This window comes from Aspergillus niger (genome assembly GCF_000002855.4).
Source record: "Aspergillus niger supercontig An07".
NCBI lineage: Eukaryota > Fungi > Ascomycota > Eurotiomycetes > Eurotiales > Aspergillaceae > Aspergillus > Aspergillus niger.
Window position 1 is genome coordinate 1868361 of NT_166523.1, and position 20666 is coordinate 1889026.

Consider the following 20666-nt stretch of genomic DNA (forward strand, 5'->3'; position numbering starts at 1 on the left):
ATTCAGGCCAGGAACACCTCCGGTCCTTGGCTCCGTGACCTTTCTTTTTCTTTCTCTTCTCTCGCGGGCCCTTAGGATGCGACGAAGAGGCGTACCGTGTATGTATCGTTATTGGAGCTGCGATTTCTCTTGCATTAGGCCTTCCCTGCTAACTCACACACACTACCTACCTAGTTAGGGCGAGCTGTGTGTCAGTTGCGCTCTAGTCAATTAGTCCGTAGACAAATCGACTTCAATTGTGGGCTGCGGTCTGCAATGTGACGATTAACTAAACTAGTCCGGAGGGCCTACCAAAGTCGTCGTTATCGAGGAATTTTAATCTATCTGTCGTAGTTGAAATAATGTGATCCCTACAGTTAATGCGACCAATGCTGGACACATTATCTCCATGGTCGCAATTGACCCTCCCATTTCACTGAAACCCTCGATCTATCCATCCTATTCTTTAACTCGTCAGGTCGACTAGGGTCGGGCAACTTTACCTATCCTTCAGCATATCATAAGGACGAAATGCTATTTGACGACTCGCTCGGATTACCCACAAATGCGGAGTAGCCGACTGGGACTTTTTTCAGCTGGCGACTGCCCGTAATCATGCTCTCGATCGAATGGTTCGCATTTTTTACTTTGGTAGGTAGAGATGTACGTAAGTATGTAAGTTGTCTTCATACATACATACAGTAAGTAAGTATTAGAAAACCAGACTGACGTCCCGTACCTTACTACTACATAATAAGTAGTATCTAGTCAGTTCCAGTCCATAGTAAGTAGTGGGAGAGCGGTCGCGTCTCTCCCTCCCTATAGCCGTCATCAACTGCTGACTGGCCCGACCCGCACTGGGCTACGGTACATCGCGTATCCTTCTGCGACCATTCACAACCAGTCGCTACCATGATTGCTCTTACGCCTCTCGTCTGAGGCTTGTCGTTGTACAGCTCGTGATCCATCGACTTTGGCCTCTTCTCCGAAAACCTTCCTCGTAGTCCGCTGGTCTCTTTGTTTCGCACACCACAAGGGGATTTCATCGTCTCGAACCAAAATATGACGAGAGGTTGTGCTGTTGGATCATATGCAAGATGATCCGCGGGAGAGGGGTAGCCAGAGCCCAGGCCCACGGTACGCAGTTCAACTTGACTCTACTGTTTCAATTCGCCTTTTTTTCAGCTCATTGACTGAACCAGGCACATCTTGCTTTGTACTGCATCTTGTAGTGTGCTCGATTCACACATATTACTGCGCACAAAAGAAACGGTGAGAGAAATTAGATAAGGCCTGCCGTGATGTGTATCTATCCGGGTACTACACTGTCTCTGCGCCGTAAGGCAACCTTCAGTATTACAGTAGGAAGATGGTCATATCCAGATGTTCATCACCCACCCATATTGGCTATTCCGAATCCCCGGCATATCGCACACATTCCTCTACTAAAAAATTAAGTGCCATAGATGCAGCGCAGCTGCACTGGTGCGAGATGACCCGAGTAACCTATACCGACGACACTTTTCTTTCAGTTCCTGAGCCCACTGCGATCTGTCACGCAGGTTTCCTTGCGGGGGTGCTCTCCCGCAACTTACGGTCCATCCAATGGCTCGGATTAGACGAGGTCTGGTTCGCGGATCTAAGATGGTGTCATGAATGCTACGTATAGGATCACGACGATTGATAAAGGATGCGATTTGGTGTGAATTCTACGTAGAGCAGGATTGACCCGTGGACATCGCACATGTGGTCGAACCGACAATCAGTGACACGCAACCTAGTACCTGTCGAAATCTACCAGAGAGGTAACGCCGTTCGAGGACGTAACTCTGAATGCGTACCTTTCGATCGTCTACACCGATAAAGAATGTAAGTAAGCTAATTGAAGATATTGTGGTATCGCTTCTATGAGCTACTCAACGTTTGACCTGTGACTTAAGAAGCAAAAATATGACCCATGGTAGACCTCAAGGGAGTAAGGGAAGTCTAAATCGCAAGGCTGGCTGAAAAGTCTTCAGCGGCCAGAAAGCTAGTTCCATGAAAGAGTGAAGCATCAGAGAGCTCTGGAAACATCCACACTGAGCTTTGTTGAAAACTCAAGGTAGAGTGGTGGCTAGAACGCTCTCGATACTCGGCGCAGGGATAGCTTTTGGTTCCGAGCCTCGAATTCCCGTATCCTCTACTATCCCTGGTCCTCAAAAGCCATGCCTATTCAGAGGACGGGAGTGGCTGAGACGGGCTGATATTGTCACTTGTCATTTGTCCGTTCTCCACTGAGCTTTATGTCTGTTGCATCTGGTCTTGGTGTATAATTGAGGTGGCTAACTCTGGTCACAATTGCAGGCCGTCCTTGCTTTAGACTGATCTCTTCCAGTCTTTAACTCTTACCTTAGTAGGTCATGCTGCCGATTCCGGAATGCACGCGCTTTGGTCCTGTGGACAAGATACGATGCATCTAGCTGTATTCTTATCGTGATGGAATGCTGGATAGGGAACATTCTCACTACGCCGGGAGAAAGGAGCAACCTGCGGGACCGGGGTATCTTGCGAGGATATTTTCTTCATTCATCCATTATTACATGACCAAACAACTCAAACTCGGACTCTCTCTCTCGTCAGCACATTCAATTGTGATGAACAATAAGGGGTAAAAGGGGCACTTTAGTGCGGACTAGGATGTTTGCTTCATCACCTCCAGGCGCCAAGCTGCCAGCCGATCGCGATCAGTAGATTACCCTCTATATCACTCGTGTAATGAATGTCTAAGCTGTACGTGACTTGTGGCGAGCGATCGGAGTGAGGCTTAGCTATCTGAACATGTTCTTTGCAGATCTTGGACTCATATATCCTGTAAGGAATCAATTGGTAAGATGTGGACAGAATCTCGGTAATTATCAAGTTGCCCAGGTAATAGCAACTGACCGGGCAAATGTTGACCATTGGGATTTTTTCTATTTCACTACGAAACCATCAAATTTGAGTGAGGCTTACATTATTGGTACTTATTCGCTCCAAGACCCTTATGAGGCTTCTGGAGCAATGCACGGTAGCCGCTGGAGCCTATCCGCCTTCTTCCCGTCCAATACATCCGCTTACCTTCCCCATCCCGCTGGGGTATGGAAATAGAAGACAAGACCCTAGCTGGAGGAACAATCTATTTCCTCCTTCGTTGTATGGACATTCGCCGCATGGGGTACATGTATAATGATATTATGGAGATATCATCATGCATGTAGAGATGATCCAGAATGCGTTGCTTCGTAACCCCATCCTTAAAGTGGCTAGCTATTCTAAGCGTCCTCCCGGCGACGTATCAATAGACATCTCCTTGCTGGGTACCTGCAGACTCCAATTCGATACATTCTACGGAGTACTCCAATCAACGAATCCTTGTTTAACCTGCAGACTTGTAATCGTCCTTGCACTGATATTATGCATTCCTTTGGATGGAGTACATGGTCATAATTTCTCCCCAGGCCAACCATGAGTTCCATACGTCGATGATTGGTCGTGTGTAACATCCCGTACTACTATTTTGCCCCCCAATGCAAGGGCCGTTCTGACGGAATATCCTCAGTGCATATCATTATTTCCTGTAGTATCTAGATAGCGCCAGAAGGGCCGAGATTCTTCTTCTTCCTTTTCCAACATACGTATCACTCTAGGATACGAACTAGTTCGTGCACTATATGACTCGGAGAATTCCACTGTTTTCTTGATGTAATCACCGCTCCACACTAGGGGCATAGCAAAGAGGATACCCTGATTTATCGGTGAGCCTTGACATATTAACGTCCATGACTTAGAATCCTTCCTGCCGACGCTCGACGGGGTAAAAAAGGAGGACCATCTCCTAACTAGTCCCTATCCATCTCTCGTAGACTGAAAAGGTGTCATACAATCCTTCCCAATACACTGGTCTTTCTACCTCTTTCTACGATGCTTCCTAGTTTCCTGTACCATATAAACACACCGCATTCGGCACCCGAAATTACAACCCACTGCGGATCTTGGAAGCAGAAAAAGTGGTCTAGGAATTCCCTGGAATTTTAAATTTCGTAGAGGGAATTAGTAGCCCTTCAATATTTTGACCCCATTCCCTTTGCGAACGACATGAAAAGGCCAACAGCAGCCATTACGAGTAAATCGAAGCTGTCACCGACTCGCCCAGTCACCGCCCACCTATATAAAACGGAATTAGTTAACTACTAACTTAGCGGGCGTTTCTCAACCAGAAAACGAGGCGGTTTCTAAGGCCCCGCAGTTCCGACCATTTGGTCCACACTTAGAAACCGGCTTACGATATTCGGAGCGCTAGCCATACGCACAAAATGGCGGTAGCCGGGAGGCAACGGGTACAGTATGCAAAAACGAAGTTCGACTTGCCATCAACGGATGAGGTAGATGGGTGTGGGCCAAAGTGGGCAGACAAGCAGAAATTTTTCTCCTAGAAAGAAACGGTCGGAGGAAGCCAAATTTGTCAAAGAAAAAATCAAAGTAGTTTTTCTTGGGTCGTGAGAACCAGATGTTAGAGAGGAAATATTCTAGAAGTTTTGATAAAAGGATTTCGTTTTTGTATAGACACAAAAGTACTACTCTACTACCTGCACCACCAAAATTCTACATCACATTGGTATCTGCTCCATCTTTCCCTCGGTATATTGCATGTTCAATCCCGGATTGATCGTCGGATTTCTGCAGTAATTTGATAGTAGTTGTAGTAGTGGCTCAACAAGTCAACAATTTTGATCTGATCAGACCATCTTTGGGTAGGTCAGAAGTTTCTTTATACTATGTTCTTCAAATCATGCTACGTGTATCACTTTCGGTACTCTACCTATCTTCATGTTCGGTGTATTCGTCAACTTTCATCGGCTTCAAATTTTGCTTTTCTCTTTCTTTCTCTTTCAACATCTAAAGTTACCGGTATTGATCCATTGAGACATATACGTACTTTACTTGTTTTTCATTGTTGCGATATCCGTTTCGGGTCCACTACGTTGACTTTTACCTAACGATTCCTAAAGCCTGTGTATACGCCGCGTAGTTTAAGGTGGTGGACGAGACATGGATGCCAGAGGTTGTCGGCAAGCAAGCGCAGCACAACTTGGCGCGAACCGTCCAAACTCTCCCCCATTGATCTTCATTATTTCGTCATTGAGTCCTCAGTCTTTTGTCATGATCTAAACCCATCGAGGGAGTGCAAGGGAGGTACATATCATCAGTGAACATGTACCTCGTAGCAATGTGGGGGAAGAGGAAAAAATTTTTATCTTCCACTGCAACGATGTGCATCACTGATCTGAGGTATTTTACTAAGTAGTGGGCAAATGTATCCCACAGTCCCTCTAAAGATGTGGAAAAGATATCCACGTTGCCCGTCAAGTATTTCAACCGAATGCTACATTGACTGGACGAATAGAGACCCTGCCAATTAGTGACAAACGCCCATCCGACGACGCGAGAATTGCCCAAACCACACCAAAAAATCTCGAGACAATATGACCTTTTCTGGTAAGGTCAGGTCCTCTACGACTGGGGCAGCGGAGAGCCTCAACCATGGTATGCTGTGTGCTTTTTGACGGCCGGATTTCTATGGGTCCAGGTTGTTTTCTGTCAGGTTCTGCCTGTCCTGCCTGGTAGGTACCAGAGGGTACCGGTTGGTAGCAGTGTATGCCTTGTATGAATACGCCCCAAGACGTATGCTGAAGACGATACCGAGTAAGGGTCCTTACCTATACATACAGACCGAGATCGTACTTACATGGCGCTAGCTGGGATTTGGCTTAGTGCAAAACAGAAGAGCGGGCCCGATTGTAGTGTAAATAAACGACTCCACATTTAACCCCAAAGCTCTAGAAAAAGAAAGATTATTACTCAGCGGTCAGTTCAGCCTTGTGCCGAATCATATGTTACTGCTGTCCCCTTTGGCAGGGGTGAAGTAATATGTGGAATTTGTCAATCGAGATTTTGTCATCCAGGATGAATATCTTGAGTTATCTAATTCCAGTTGTCGGTCGCTCAATGGCAGAACGCGTTTAAGACTACTAACTAGGGGACGGGATGCATCGATAACTCCGCCCTCGGGGCGCGTTCTGTATTCCCTCTTTTAGACCCATGTCGTCATTGAGTCTCGCGTCCCACGTTTCGGGTCTCCGGCCTGCCTGTTCTGGAATCCGGAGTTACGAGCAGCACAGGTTGGAGATTATTGGCCCATCGTGATGCTTTTATTAAACGTCCAATTGCTAAGGAGTAAGTACTAACTAGTGTTTGCTGCTAATAATCTGGCCCCGGGCTTCAATAATGACCGTGATATAACAATGGAGCCACTCCTATTTCTATCTCTCTTGGACCTCCTGAAAAAGGAGTTGGAGATAATCCGCTTCGCTTCTATACTTGTTCTGGGTTTAATCTCCTGGCAGGACCGGGAGATCAGACATCCGATTGATGCCGTCCGTCCTGAACAAGCCACGTTTCCCTTCAGCTCTCATCTCCACGCCTCAGGCACGCTCGCGCGGCCACCCTCCTTCCGGCGGGTTAAAGGGGGAGGGGAACAAGTCTCAAAAGATGACATAAACTGGAAATTGAAAGTCTTACCCGCGGAGCTTGGCGTGGATTGTGATGAAAAGCCCTTTACGCGTGATGATTCGACGATCGCGTTGGCAGACCATCGCGCGCTTATTGCCAATCTGGCGTGTCTCTTCAATGGCGTTCTCCGGATAACCCTGGTCTAGAAACTAGAGAAAGCCTTGCATCTGCATCCCGCTTTCCGTGCCTCGAGACTTTGCCACTAGTCCGGGGAAGGATTACGGTTTTACCATTCTTTGGTGCCGCTTTTGGGTGCAGCGATAGTTCACACTGGCGAAGGTCTACTTGCATTTTGGTTCTGTGCCCTGATATCCCTGTCTAATCCCAGAAGCCTAATATATGAAACTGCCCGCAATTGGGCTCGCGGTTTGCATGAACCTGGTCGGGGTGTTATTAGGTTCAGCTGGCACGCCTGGACCGCCCCATCAGCCACCTCCTGAACCGGAGAATGAGTGATGCCTGGTCTTAACCAACGAGTCCTGACGCGCTGTCATTGCCGTCTCTGCGCCGACGGTCGCCATGTCCCGCCAGGGTTACCATGCTGTGTCGCGCATACCTGCATTCACGTTTCAAACCAGCGTCGATACTTCGTACAGTGAACAGAAAAAGATAGCTTAGTTTGCGCCAATTGAGAGCCCCTTTTCGATTGATTAGGCGCAGCGAAGATCATATTGCGTGATGAATTCAGCCGGAGGAGGAATTGGCGCCGTCCGTTCTATATTTGCCTCTTGGCTATCTATAAGATGCATATTATAAGGTCTGACAGTGCATTTTCTCATACTCTAGGAGTATCAAACCCATACCGAAAGGACTGGGGAAATTCCATCTGCGACTTGGCATTGTGTTCGGGACTACAGTCTGACCTCCTGACAAGGGAGATATGAGTTCTCATCGCGATATCGTGTATATCCAGCAAGACTGTCACTTCCTCCCCTAATGCATGCTGCGCGGTGGTTGTTATATCCGAGCGCTTCGACGGAGTAACCCCAGGAGATCGTCTAGGACCCAATGGACCCGTAAGCAGCCCCGCCAATCAATGATTATATTCGTTCGACTCTTTGGCTCCGGAAATTGTCCTCCTTCTTATCCGACACTATTTGCATTATGTAGGCTTCGCTTGATTCATGATATGTGGTTCTCGGATTAGAGAAGGCAACGCGACTTGACGATCAGTCGGCTCCGTTCTTACGGGGTTCGCAGTCAATCGCGCACTCGTTATTTGGCTTTTCAAGTGCTAATCTCCTGATAATGTCCCGGGCGAGTCTCCCAAGGAGATGATCTAAGAGTGCTGTCTTGGTTGTGTGTTTGGTGCGGCTCCTTCCAAGTCAGCGCGGCACAAATTGTGCCTATCAATGAACCCCGCACATCCCAATTATCAAATCAGACTGTCGAACCGCACTTGGAATTGAGCCACGCATCCTGGTTCAGCTGAGGGGGGAAGATGAATCCGCCAAAGATAGTATTCTGAGCAACTCATTTGGGTCCACTAATATTCCTTGCTGTTGAGCCTGCCGAGGCTCATTTCCATACGCCGACGAAGTTGGACGTAAGCATTCCATCCGCATATACCCCCTTTGCTCACCCTCCATACAAGCCAAGGGACAGACGGCATATCTCTCCTGTACCTTTACACAGTACATTCAATTAGTCTCTCCACACCTGCACATGAGCTCTGACATCCTGAATACCACGGAATTTCGCCCCTTGGGTGGGGAGCGATGCCTGCAACACCGGCTTAGTCGCATCCTATCAGATCTCTAGGACTCCGAACCGGGCCCTGCTAGCCTTAAAAGTACGAACCGCGCTCCGGAAATGATGGCCTAGGCTGCTCTGACGTGGCAATCCCTTGATCTCGAATCGACCTATGGACATCCTAGGACATGCAAGTGTCTTGTCAGTGATACGACATCTTCATGCAGCAAAACTCGCTTCTCTGTGTTCAAATATCCGATGGATGCCCTGATAGCCAGTCATTGAACCGTTTCAAATCCCACTTGCATATGGCCAGTACAATCCATTTGTTCGACATCCTATCCCCCATTCTGACTACATTCGCAAGAATCCACTAATCAGACTGTCTGCCTCTCAGCATGTGTCGCGCAGAGTTGGCCCGACCAAACAAACCATCCTGGTCCTAGCCAGGACTTGTTTGTTATCTTGCTCAAAGCTTGGTATGGCTGAGACTTTGCAAGCAACTGTTGGTTCACAGCATTTGTTCTCATCAGATGTGTTGGCGTTGCTTATCAGTACAAGCTGACGTCTCTCTCCGACATGGAGGGTATGCCGACTGACTAGGCTATTCCGGCCAGATAGATGAATGCTAAACAAGCGCACTCTCATGCAGTAGTTTCTGAACAAGTTATTCCGTTCTTGCTATTCCTTGAAATACTTGATATGGCATATTGGTAGCTGAGCTTTCGCAAATTGATACCAATAGTACAAGAAAGGTGGGCCATCTACGTCCATGTCGCATATGGCAAATCTCCCTAATAGCTGCGCTGAGCAGAGAGCAGATTGCGGATCATAGTATACTTGTAATACTTTGACCTTCGATCAATAATACTGTTCAGTATGTAGATATCAGCTTTTGCCGTTTCGGTTTATTACATAGGAAAATCTCAACGACACCATGGCCAACTACCATAATAGCCAGCCAACCTACCTGATAGCCACAATCACATCTCGTGAGATTCACATTAAGATTATTTGTATCTCAGCACTGAGCATTTGCAATGCTCGACGGCGACCACAGCCAGAGACAAATCACGTGACACAAGAGCCGGTGGGACCTCCGCGGCGCGCTAAAAATTGTATCAAAAAAGATCCGGAAAAAAAGCTGAAGAGTCGCCAGCACCATCCAATCGAGCCACTGCGCCCGTCCCAACCATATCACGAACCGTTTTTATCGACCGGAATGATTGTTTAACGGTCGGCTCTACAAGCTGAGCCGGGTAGAATCCTATCTTTCATCGCCAAACGGGGATCTACTTTTATTCCACGCCGTACCAACGAAGCTCTTCCAATACCCAAAAAACTAAAGACATCATCACCACCACTCAAAGCCCATCATGGATATCCACCGTTGCCGTTTCGTCCCCTACAACCCTCAGGCGATCAATGCGCTTGCCTTCTCCCACCCTCCCTCCGCAGAACTCGCAGGACGAGGTGTCCCTACCCTCCGACTCGCAATCGGTCGCGCAAACGGCGATATCGAGATCTGGAACCCCCTGCGCGGCGCCTGGTTCCAGGAGACAGTTCTCAGAGGAGGAAAAGACAGAAGCATTGAGGGGCTCGCATGGACGCTCGATCCCCCTGAGCCTGGTCCCGATGGGTCGAAGCTGCCTGGACGTCTGCGCCTCTTCAGTATCGGATACTCAACTGCCGTGACGGAGTGGGATATCGAACAGGGTCGTCCTCTGCGCCATTCGAGCGGAAACTACGGCGAGATCTGGTGTTTGGCTGCTCAGCCCAGGTGGCAGGCGACGCGGGGTAAGGATGGCAAATTGTTGCCTCCGGCGGAGGGAGAGTTCACGGGCCAGCATCTGGCTGCAGGATGCGCCGACGGATCGATTGTTATCTTGTCCACGGCGGATAATGATCTGAAGTATCTGCGTACTATGCGCCCGTCTACGAAGAGGTCGAGAGTGCTCAGTGTTACTTTCCAGAACCGTAACACCCTGGTCGCGGGCTATGCGGATAGTTCGATTCGGTTGTACGATATTCGGAGTGGTCAGCTCTTGCGCACGATATCCCTGGGTAAGGGGCCTGCGGGAGGAACGAAAGAATTGCTCGTTTGGTCGGTTAAGTGTCTGCCTGATGGAACGATTGTTTCCGGTGACTCGGCTGGTGAAATCCGCTTTTGGGATGCTAAGAACTATGCCCTTATTCAACGTCTGCAGGGCCATTTGGCGGATACTTTGGACATTGCTGTGAGCGCGAAGGGTGATACTGTTGTCAGTGGTGGTGCCGATCAGAGGACGGTCGTTTATAGGAAGAAGGAAGGCGAGAAGGGAGACAAGAAGGCCAGATGGACTGAGGTCATGCATCGTCGCTACCACACTCATGATGTGAAGACCTTCGCTGTTTATGAGACCAGGGATATCAGTATTGCCGTGTCTGGAGGTGAGATTCATCGTGCTACGATATATGCGATTGCCTGTGGACTAACATTGAGTAGGACCTGACGCCGCACCGGTTGTCCTGCCCCTGCGCGAATTCGGAAAGGAGCACCACAGAAAGCTGTCTAGCTTGCCTCAAATACCCCAACTTGCATCTTCTCCTTCATCTAGGCTCGTGATGAGTTTCTGGGATAGGGAAGTCAGTATCTGGCGTCTGCACCGCGGTCCTGCGTCACACGAGAATGCCGATGGCCAGCGGCATCGGTTGGTTGGCAAGGTTCTCATTCAGGTAAGAGTTACAGTGAATCACAATACAGCACATATCTAACGACTTGCAACAGGGCGAAGAAAACATCACATCTGCTATGCTCTCCGCTGACGGAAAGATCCTCGTCGTTGCCACGATATCCACCATCAAGCTGTTCTCCGTGCGGCGCCGCAAGGGCGATGAGAAGGGAACTCTCCGCATACAGAAGTTGGATGTACCGAAGGCTCTTGCGGAGGACGGTGCTCGGGTCGTGACCGTCGCTCCCAACGGCCAGTGGGTTTGCGTCGTTCGTCCCAACAGTGCCATGTACCTGGCTCGGATCAAGCCCGCTTCCACCGCGCAAGAGAAGCCTCACATTCACTCCCAGCTTGTCAAGCTGAACAGAGCTACTCGTCACACTCGTTTCGAGAAGGCCTCGCACGGTACCTTGGGCGAGTATGAGAGAACGGTGCGATGCGTCGTGTTCTCCGACGACAGCAAGGTCCTGGCATCCGGTGACCTCTCCGGCTGTGTCGATACCTGGGCGCTCCAAAACGCCGAGGACGGCCCCAAGAAGCACAACAATGCTGCCGGATCAGACGACGACTCTTCGGATGACGAAGACCAGCCAGTGATCGAAGGTCAGCGCTGGAGCCATGCTGCAGGGGAGTCACCCATCCCCCGTCTCAAGTCCGGTGTTGTCCTTCTGTCGTTCCGTCCCCCCAACCCAGCCAAGACGAAACTCCTTACAAACGGAGCCGCAAAGGGAGAGCACCGCCTGATGGCCCTCACAAGCGAGCACCAGCTCGTCGAGTTCGACGCCGTCGAAGGCAAGCTGTCCGACTGGTCCCGGAGAAACCCGAAGGCCTTCCTCCCCGAAGAGTTCCGAGGCGTCAAGGACCGCGCCATGGGCTGTGTCTGGGATCTGTCCGCAGCCCGCGAACGCCTGTGGCTCTACGGCACCTCCTGGCTGTGGATGTTCGACCTCAACCAGGACTTCCCCTCCCCCGAGGAACTCAACGCCTCCGCAGACAACCATGAAGACGAAAACGCCTCGACACAAGCCTCCAAGAAGTCGTCCACGCAGAAGCGCAAACGCAACCCATTCGAGGAGGAAGAGAACGCCCGCAAGAAACCCAACAGCGGTGCCGGTGACAGGATACCCCTCGCCCAGTCTGACCTGTTCTTCGCCGCCAAGATGCGCAAGATCGTCGGCAGCGACGAAGGCCAAGGCGAATGGATGTCCCTCGACAAGGAACGTCCTCGCGCCCCCGACGCCGACGACGAAGCGTACGACTACGACGAAGCATACACGGCCAACAACGACGTCGCTCTGGCCCGTCTCCGCAGAGAAAGACAATTCATCGAAACCAGCACCCCCCTGAAGCGCGTCTCCATCGGCGGCAAGCAGGACAAACTCCTCCTCGGCGGTGATATCGAAAGCCCCTCCGCCCAGAAACAACTCGTCCCTGCATCGGCCGACTCGAAATCCCAGCAGCCCTCGCGCCGCTGGTGGCACACCTACAAGTACCGTGATCTCCTGGGTATCGTGCCCCTGGGCTCGGATGCCGATGATGCCGACAGCGATAGCGACAGTCATTTCTTGGAAGTCGCCGTCGTGGAAAGACCCATGTGGGATGTCGATTTGCCGGGTCGTTATGTCCGGGACTACGCTTAGGCGAGTTGTCATCAATTCATACCATTTACTTTCTTTTCTTTTTTATTATTATATGTTCATTTTTTTCCTATTATATTTAGATATTCTTTGTCTTGGCGAGCATGATAGGTCTTTTTACAATCAGAACTAGATTAAAAGTTGTTTTCCTTAACCCCTTTCCCTCCATGTAGTATGTAGATTAATAACTTCATTATCGACACGTCAGTCTCGTACTTGAACATTTGGAACATATGTAATTAATTACTTACCCACATACGGATCTTGTAATTAATGTACATTGACACAGTCGACAAATCATTGTATTACAGCTAATTGCGTGAACTATATTGATCTGATTCTAGGTATATCCGCACCTATCATAAGATACAAACAACTATCTACCCATGTATGATGGTTACTGGGATTCAAGTGAAAACTCTTCTACACTTTACCGTGTTTGATAGTGTATTGGTGACTATGTGTAATCACGGGAGAAAGGTGATGTTCTTGAAACTGGGTAGGGCATGGCATGGTATGGCATGTCTTGTGTGTTTGGTGTTACTTTTACTTCAACATGAATGACTGTAATATACTGAAATTTGGAAATGCGATTGCAATAGGTATAGACGACTGTCGGTTAGGACCTTTTCTCTTTCCTCCTTCGTATTTGTAGATGAACAGGGAGAAGGACATAAGCTAGACAAACGAGGAGAGGAAGTAGTAAAGAATCAAGACAACGCCATGCATGTTTCCTGTAAAGATCTACCGCAACTATCGTGAATATCGAACCATGTTCCATGTAGCATAGCATGAGCGTAAAGAAACCGAAGCAACCCAGAACCTGCTGATCTGCGTTCAGAAGACAGCATACATATCGTGACGCATCAAAATCTTATCTTGTCTCAATGCCCGAAGGCGACGAGAGACTCCATAGAAAGTACAAAAGGTAAACATGTAACGAAAACGCCGATGAAAAGAGAAAAGGTACATTTGCAAACTCCCATGACATTCTCTCTTTGGCTTGGGGTCGTGATTTTTAGTCAGGCTTCTTTCACGCAATAAGTATGCGGCTGTTGTGAGAAACACCATAATCGAAAGCCGATTTATAAACTCTSTATTGGGCGATCCGGCATGGATTTGTCTCATGGCAGGCCTATCATGATGTTGATTGATTCCGGGTGGCGAGAGATATAACGGACCTGGCGCATCCCGTGTCTGCCGCATCTGCAGAGTATATAGTCGTGCGACTCAGCTTCGCGGCGCTGTGAAGTGAGGTTCGGAAGCTGGCACCCGAGAGATGCGTATATCGACGGCAACGGATAAATGTAGCGCAGCATCCGTTTGCTGCTGACGGTATGCTAGCCCCGCCAGTTGATGTTGGTCGCACTGTCGAGTGGACGGGATGTTGGACGCTGACCAGCCATGGCAGGCTCAGGTCCAGATCCTTGGTGGTGACATATGGGCGGACGGCGATTGCTTGGCATGTAATTACCAAGACCCCTAGTAGCTTTGCGCGGAGACAGGTGCAGGCTGCATTCATTAGCATCAAATAAGCAAAGATAAATGCCAAGTTGAAGAGTGAAATCGTCATCCCAAGTACAAGCGTCTGGGCAGCGTTACACAAGGGAGTTGCGCTGTGACCTGGCAACAGAAGATGGCTAAGCAAGGGACTACTTACAGGACTGCTGAGCATGCTGTTCCGCTTGTTCCGGCCCTTCTTAATATGGTTCTTCAGGGCGGTGGAATCCAGCGGTTTGAGCAGCTCAAAACTACACAACAATTCACCTGAAACCGACATGATGGCCCCCCAGTTGTCGAATTCACCACAGTACTATTATCGATAGCGATTAGCAAAGCCAAATCATCTGACTGCAGATACGTCAGAATGGTGTCAGTAAGCACTTACATTAGGGGCAGAAAAGACGGTAACGAGAATTCGATCCTGGTAGAACTCATAGCCATCCTCGACGACCATGTGCGCTCGGCAGACCAAGTCGAAATCGTGACGTTGCAAGAAGTCCATAATGACCTTCTTACCGAAGCAGTAACTCACACCGCGCTCGTTCGGCTCCCAGTCCTCTTCCATATCCGCAGGGTCGCTCCACAGAAGGTCATTCAGCAAACCGTAGTCCGGCACATCGGTCGGACGTGCGATTCCTCGAATGTCATCCATATGCGAGAGGCTAGGAGACAAACCACCATGGACACAGAAGATCTTGCCAGCGACGATCGCAGCAATGGGGAGGCAGTTGAAGGTATCGATGAAGGTCTTCCAGATCTTGATATTGCAACGCCGTTTACATTCATCATAGAACCCATAAACGCGGGTTACGTTGGCACACTCATGGTTGCCACGTAGAAGGAAGAAATTCTCCGGGTATTTCAGCTTATAGCAAAGCAGAAGAAGAATCGTTTCCAGACTCTGCTTTCCACGGTCCACATAATCACCCAAAAACAGATAGTTTGAGGCAGGAGGGAATCCGCACATCTCAAAAAGCCTGATAAGATCCGTATATTGACCATGAACATCTCCGACAATCTTGACAGGGGCTGACAGCTCCAACAGAGCCGGCTGAGAGAGGAACAACTCCCGTGCAGCGGTACAGATGGCCGTGATCTCTGCGTTCTTCAAGCAGACGGTCTTGGTAACCTTGGTCGAGTATCCGGCGTCGAGAAGCCGCGAAATCATGTCGTCCAAGTCAATAATCTTCAGAGCGCCCATTCCCATACCTGGAGAACTAGCTGCCTCGAGCGGAGTGTTCATGATATAATCCAAAATGGGGTTGAGTTGATTCTCCTTTTTTATGAGGATAGATTCACCCACGGCCTGCGAGGATGGGCCCACGGGAGCAACACCAGTGGGAGGAGCGTCCGACACATGGTCAACCTCGCCACTTTGCTGCATAGCACTCACATCTTGGTGTCCTCGCTTCAAACTGCTCGACAAGGATGGGGATGGGGGAGGCTCGGGGGCATCGGGTGTCGCAGCAGGGTCCTCGGCGGTAGGAGACTGTGCACTCAAATTGGTAGAGCTGCGTCGACTTGCTGCCGATTTGATCGAGCCAGCATCCGACCTGTCGGTCTGGCTCTCCGTTTGTGACAGGGCGGATGTCGATGCGCGGGGACTGTCACTGCTACGGATTTTCGAGCGGATCGAGCCGCGAAGAGAACGGAGCGATTCTTTGGTGTCCGACCGAGAGAAAGATGGATACGACTGCAAAGAGTCGCCCGGGCTAGAGTTGCCCTTGGAATGCGACTGACCCATTACTGCAGGGTGAAATATCTGCCAAGCTCGATCTCGGACGTCTATACAAGCGATATACGTTCAAAGTGTGAACACCAAGCCCTGCGATGCGTCGGAATGCTAAGAACTCGTCTTGGCTGCTGCCTAGTCCCAGGAGGATTGGTTCAAGTATAATAGAAACAGATCCTCCACAACGGTATGGACAGGAAAAAGACCAGTCCTCGATCGCGAAAGTTGGCGGTGACGGGAAATGCAACGGAGCAATAATCGGGGGCCAGTTACGACGAATATCAGTACAAGGAGGGAACCAGTCCCCGGAAGGTGTTGCAAAGATTATAAGGCGGTTCGACAGATCGGTGATGTCGAAGAGTTATCGGAAGGAATGGATGGACATTGAGCGGAGGGATGAGAGAGCTTCACTATGAAAGCCGCCGACAGCTAGTAGGTGCTCGGAAGGGGAAGCTCCGATTCGCCGAGAAGAGCTCCTAGGGACGTGCGGGTTAGACGAGGCTTGAGCAGGCAGCGACAGACGGAACACAAGAATCACAAATACAGAGGGGGAAAAAAAAATTAAGAAAAAAAGGAAGAATAATATTGGAGTTAAGTTGAAAGTGGCATGTGTAGGAGAGATCCGTGACGGCTGGAAGCTTTGTACGGAGAATTTGGGTCGAGTTCGGGGCTGTGGGAGGGGAATAATAATAGAGTGTGGAATGGATGCGTCATTATGGGGTGGGAAGAATGGAGATGAAACCAGACCGGATAGGAAGGGAAACTTACCCTCGCCAGGCAACTGGGGAGATTGAAGCACTGAAAGCTGACGAGAGAGAATGTGATGGAGGGAGAGGGGTTTGTCAGAGTTGGTAAGTATTTGGAAAAGTCTAGTTGATCAAGGAAAAAGAAAGGAAAAAAGGGGAGAGTCGAAAGTGTAGTAGTTGTAGCTTTGTTGGATGTCGCCTCAATAATCCCCCAGGCTGTCGTTTTTGGTCTCGATCCTGCAGCCAAAGCGGGTGTGGCATTTCCCGGAGGATCTGTCGGCCCGGCAGAAGCTTGGGCGGCTTGGGAGGCCTGAGGATGAAATAGAGCTGCCTAGAATCTCTGGTCACCGAAGAGATGGATAGATAAAGAGATAAAGAATTCAATAGAGACTCGAATTTAAAAGTAACCACTCTCTACCAGAAGTCTATCTTCTACGACTACCCAACTTGCCCTGTCTGTGCCCGGTTCTTCTTATTTTATATCACCACGGACTATAGGCAGGAATAGTTTGGTGTCGGCGAACAGAAAAAGGCTTACACGCCCCTCCCCTCCTCCAACCGATGACCGAGCCACATTTCAGCCCCTCGTGACTACTATACATACAGTAGAAAGTTGACACCACGCTGCAGCACAGACACGTTCTCGTCTCTCCATCGCACCCGTCTCTTTTCTTGGCTTCGTTCTCTTCAGGGCATCATAGGTTCCTCGCGCTTGCAACCATGCATACAGATTTCAATCCAGCCTGGAAAGCCGGACGCACCACTTATCTTCGGATGATCACCGACTGTCAGCCTCTCAGATGCTCCGAGCGCTCCCGACAATTCCTTGAGGGAATTCGTCGGTCTGCTCCATCATTGGTTGAACCGGAACGCATGTAGTCATAGACTTCTGCCAATTTAGATAAACTGCCATCCCGCTGGGGTCGAGTCGACAACCCCTCCTCCTCCAACGCAGGGCCCACGACGGATCATGAGGCGTAGAATAATGTGCTATGCAAGATACTTCTTAGTCACAAAGGTGGCAGGACGCAACCTCAGTCAGCAGCAGGTCCAAACTCTACCCCACTGCAGGAACACCGCCATTTCCATCTCCAAACCCAGCTCAGCCTGGCCATGATCATGGCTTCTGCTGCCAAGCCCCCTCTACTGCGCCAAGCACCAACGACTTATGTCCGATCTTTTCTCCTAGCCACGTTGTGGTGGGCATGTTTTGGGTGATGTGCCTTGGCCTGCGTTGCAGTCTAGCTGATGCGGGTAAAAGATTCCAACCATGGCATGTGTGACACTGAATGGGATTACTGCGCAGGTGAATATGCAGAGTCCGCCTTTTTGACTCGGCGCTAATAGGTGTATTTGTCCAGTCGATTTCAGTACCTCCCCGACGACCATCATTGGTCACCCTATGACCGCCCGCCAAATCCTTAATATGAGAAAGCTGGGGCCGAGCGGTGTACAGCTTTCGAGATGTTCGTAGCGCAACTTGGTAGACGGAATTATAGAAAAACGGCGTCCCGCCATTTTCATTCTACTTCTTCAGGGACTCCCGCGCGCGAATCTGCTGCGGGGTTTCCTCCAACTCAATTTTCGTAATATGTTGACCAGGAACGACCACAAGACCGATGAATCGACTCGTCATATCCACCTTGATGCTCTGGGCGTCGACTGCGCTACCGGCGGCTGAATCATGCGTACCCGTGGCGGCGTCTCGAACAGTAGATGGGGAAGGGAAGCGGTATTCGTAGGTGCTGGCAAGGATGATATTTCGTGCCTAATGCGGCCAAAACAAGTCAGCAGGCGCTAATTTATTTTCTTTCTCGTATTCTTGGTTTTCCTATCCCTCCGAGCTATCCAAACAGGATAAGTGAAAGGGGAACTTATAATGAAAACACCTACCGCATCCGTACACTTGAAGGTACCCACGAAAATGCGCGTATCTGTCGCGTGCACTCGTAACGTCCGACCGATCAATGAGTCCAGATATTGAACTGCTTTATTTCCGTCCATTGTGCCCTTTCCTGCTGTACCAATCGATTGACGTAAGGCAACCTGCCTAGCCACACCTTCACTCTTAAGCGGGGTGGGGTTTGACCACTAGAAGAAAGAGATCTGGCGGTCTAGACTATTCTGCGTTGTCCCAAGGCGAGGCGGGAAAATAAATCAAGGGGCGAGATTGGGGAGTCTCTTATAGCCAGCTGAACTCAAACGCCTAGTCAGACTGGACGGAATCCGGTTGGTTGTCGGGGGGAGAAAGATGGTCACCGGGTCGCGACAAAGAGAGCCGCTGGAGACCTCAGGCATTCTTGTCGCATGTGACGTTCCGCAATCAGGCACACTATAGCCTACAACGGCTCGTTTAGAGATGGATCTCGCTTCATATAAAAAAAAAAAAAAAAAAAAAAAAAAAAAAAAAAAAAAAAAAAAACTCTCTATCATTAAAAGGAGCTAGATACGTGTAATTAAAGCACAAACTGCTGCACCTTGTTCACCATAATAATTACGTGAAATTATTGTTTGCGTCGCCTAGTATATAGTGGTATAACGATCCTCAACACTTCTTGGAAACTATATACATCATTTCGTCTATATCATCTGCAACTCGGTCGCCGAGGTAGCTCGGAGTGACTTCAACTCGAGTATCTTGGCAGCCATTTCGGGCAAGAGAAGTAGGTCCCGGGCTGCTTTGATTCATGCCTCCAGTAAAGGAAGACATGCAGATGAATACGCCTTGCAACGTATGTCAAGTGGCAGCGTCGTGACGCGACCAATATGACCAGCACATTGGTCCGCGCCGATAAATATTAAGGTAAGGTAAGTCAAGGTATCATCGCTAAAAGAAGTAATGTCGTCGGTATCGCACGCTATGGGTGAAATGCACCCTAGACATGATCGAGCACTCATGCCCAACCACACCCTCCGGGTGGTCTCCGAGGTTCTTGGACTGACTCGTTGGTTATCGAGTCCATGTCCATATCACTGCCCGTGAGCTGCGAAGGTGGGCTACTTGTACTCCAGCCAGTCGAAGTAACTGGCGAGGACAAATTGAAGTTGGGCGATTGAAAGGTGGTTGTCTGGAGTGGTATGACATGGTTCGATTGTTGATCCAGCTTGTTCATGCGGATGTGGGAGGGTGTGGATTGGGAAGGTCGGAAGAATTTGAGCAATGTCTGTTGGCGAGGGTCGACAATTTCGGACGATGGTACAGGTTCTGGCTCAGTTGCCTCGTCCTCGTCTATGGAAGGAGTGGGAGCTTGGTGTTGTTGTTGTTGTTGAGCCGTAAAAAGCCATCGCATTGTGTTTTCTACTCCATGTGAGACAATCGCTCTCAGATTGTATAGGTGCACTCTTCCAGGACACATACCATAGACTACTTCGTCATCCGGGCGATCGTTCCTGAAGCGCTTGCGGGTGCGACTGTGGAGGTGCTTGGGAGAATCATCTGCCACAAATGATGGTCGGGACAACACAGGAGCAGGATTGGATGATGTGAGACTGGGAACCGAGGCCTTGCGCTTAAGAGACATGGTGTTGAGGCGGGGAATGTTCAGGTCTCTGGTGTCGCGTGCGAGTCGTAAAGAGTTTATTTCTCGGTTGAACAATGCAGAGAACCGTTTTGAGAGGACAATGTGAGGAATTGATCGTGCAGAAAAGTTTATTTCACGAACAATGGGTAACTGTGCAGGCTGATATATAGAGTCGTTGGCTACAACAGGGCTGGGGAACAGCCTTTTCCAGTGTGGTTGGGAGAAGGATACCGGCGCGTCGGAGTCACGGGGGAAGCGTGAGCGAGACCGCGTCGCAATACACAAAATATGCGCTATTCCGATTTGGGGTAAATTGATCCGTCCATACCAGTGATCGCAGGAGATAAAGATAGCAGATAACAGAACCTTGGATCCCGGCATAGTACGAATCGCTAGTTACTACTCCGTAGTTATACTCAATATTATCTCATATGAAAGACTATACGATGCCATTCAGGCATTCCGCTTCAGGGTTTAGCTGTATCGGCATATACTTTAAACTCACTTCAATCACTGACGACCACGACGCTGACACTAGAGATCATAAAGCCGGAAAC

The 20666-nt window shown here is 49.5% G+C and overlaps 9 protein-coding genes across 9 annotated transcripts; 3 read left to right on the forward strand and 6 right to left on the reverse strand.

Moving 5' to 3' along the window:
* Positions 1-594: 594 nt before the first annotated feature.
* An07g08540 (hypothetical protein) lies at positions 595-918 on the forward strand (the record flags this gene model as incomplete). Its single annotated transcript, XM_059748655.1, has 3 exons — positions 595-646; positions 741-763; positions 805-918. 3 exons carry the CDS (start codon positions 595-597, stop codon positions 916-918), a joined length of 189 nt encoding a protein of 62 aa, XP_059601054.1.
* Positions 919-1965: 1047 nt separating this feature from the next.
* On the reverse strand, positions 1966-4301 carry An07g08550 (hypothetical protein; the record flags this gene model as incomplete). Its single annotated transcript, XM_059748656.1, has 8 exons — positions 1966-2167; positions 2368-2505; positions 2672-2827; positions 2982-3120; positions 3654-3741; positions 3879-3933; positions 4072-4161; positions 4273-4301. 8 exons carry the CDS (start codon positions 4299-4301, stop codon positions 1966-1968), a joined length of 897 nt encoding a protein of 298 aa, XP_059601055.1.
* A 9-nt stretch (positions 4302-4310) lies between these two features.
* Positions 4311-5665, forward strand: An07g08560 (hypothetical protein; the record flags this gene model as incomplete). Its single annotated transcript, XM_059748657.1, has 3 exons — positions 4311-4379; positions 5033-5098; positions 5504-5665. 3 exons carry the CDS (start codon positions 4311-4313, stop codon positions 5663-5665), a joined length of 297 nt encoding a protein of 98 aa, XP_059601056.1.
* Positions 5666-6386: 721 nt separating this feature from the next.
* On the reverse strand, positions 6387-7088 carry An07g08570 (hypothetical protein; the record flags this gene model as incomplete). The annotated part of the gene is made up of 4 exons (XM_059748659.1): positions 6387-6465; positions 6577-6709; positions 6798-6881; positions 7001-7088. 4 exons carry the CDS (start codon positions 7086-7088, stop codon positions 6387-6389), a joined length of 384 nt encoding a protein of 127 aa, XP_059601057.1.
* Positions 7089-7991: 903 nt separating this feature from the next.
* On the reverse strand, positions 7992-9033 carry An07g08580 (uncharacterized protein; the record flags this gene model as incomplete). Its single annotated transcript, XM_059748660.1, has 6 exons — positions 7992-8186; positions 8227-8289; positions 8368-8429; positions 8562-8613; positions 8692-8887; positions 8957-9033. The coding sequence occupies 6 exons, from the start codon at positions 9031-9033 to the stop codon at positions 7992-7994; spliced, it is 645 nt and encodes a 214-aa protein (XP_059601058.1).
* A 602-nt stretch (positions 9034-9635) lies between these two features.
* Positions 9636-12610, forward strand: An07g08590 (uncharacterized protein; the record flags this gene model as incomplete). The annotated part of the gene is made up of 4 exons (XM_059748661.1): positions 9636-10056; positions 10120-10689; positions 10745-10974; positions 11027-12610. 4 exons carry the CDS (start codon positions 9636-9638, stop codon positions 12608-12610), a joined length of 2805 nt encoding a protein of 934 aa, XP_059601059.1.
* Positions 12611-14089: 1479 nt separating this feature from the next.
* On the reverse strand, positions 14090-15854 carry An07g08600 (uncharacterized protein; the record flags this gene model as incomplete). The annotated part of the gene is given in 3 exon segments (XM_001391898.3): positions 14090-14119; positions 14268-14420; positions 14496-15854. Coding segments are annotated over 3 exon segments (1542 nt in total).
* A 1421-nt stretch (positions 15855-17275) lies between these two features.
* Positions 17276-18592, reverse strand: An07g08610 (uncharacterized protein; the record flags this gene model as incomplete). Its single annotated transcript, XM_059748662.1, has 5 exons — positions 17276-17432; positions 17666-17734; positions 17782-18113; positions 18198-18356; positions 18482-18592. 5 exons carry the CDS (start codon positions 18590-18592, stop codon positions 17276-17278), a joined length of 828 nt encoding a protein of 275 aa, XP_059601060.1.
* An 890-nt stretch (positions 18593-19482) lies between these two features.
* Positions 19483-20109, reverse strand: An07g08620 (uncharacterized protein; the record flags this gene model as incomplete). The annotated part of the gene is made up of 2 exons (XM_001391900.1): positions 19483-19886; positions 19947-20109. The coding sequence occupies 2 exons, from the start codon at positions 20107-20109 to the stop codon at positions 19483-19485; spliced, it is 567 nt and encodes a 188-aa protein (XP_001391937.1).
* Positions 20110-20666: the final 557 nt, after the last annotated feature.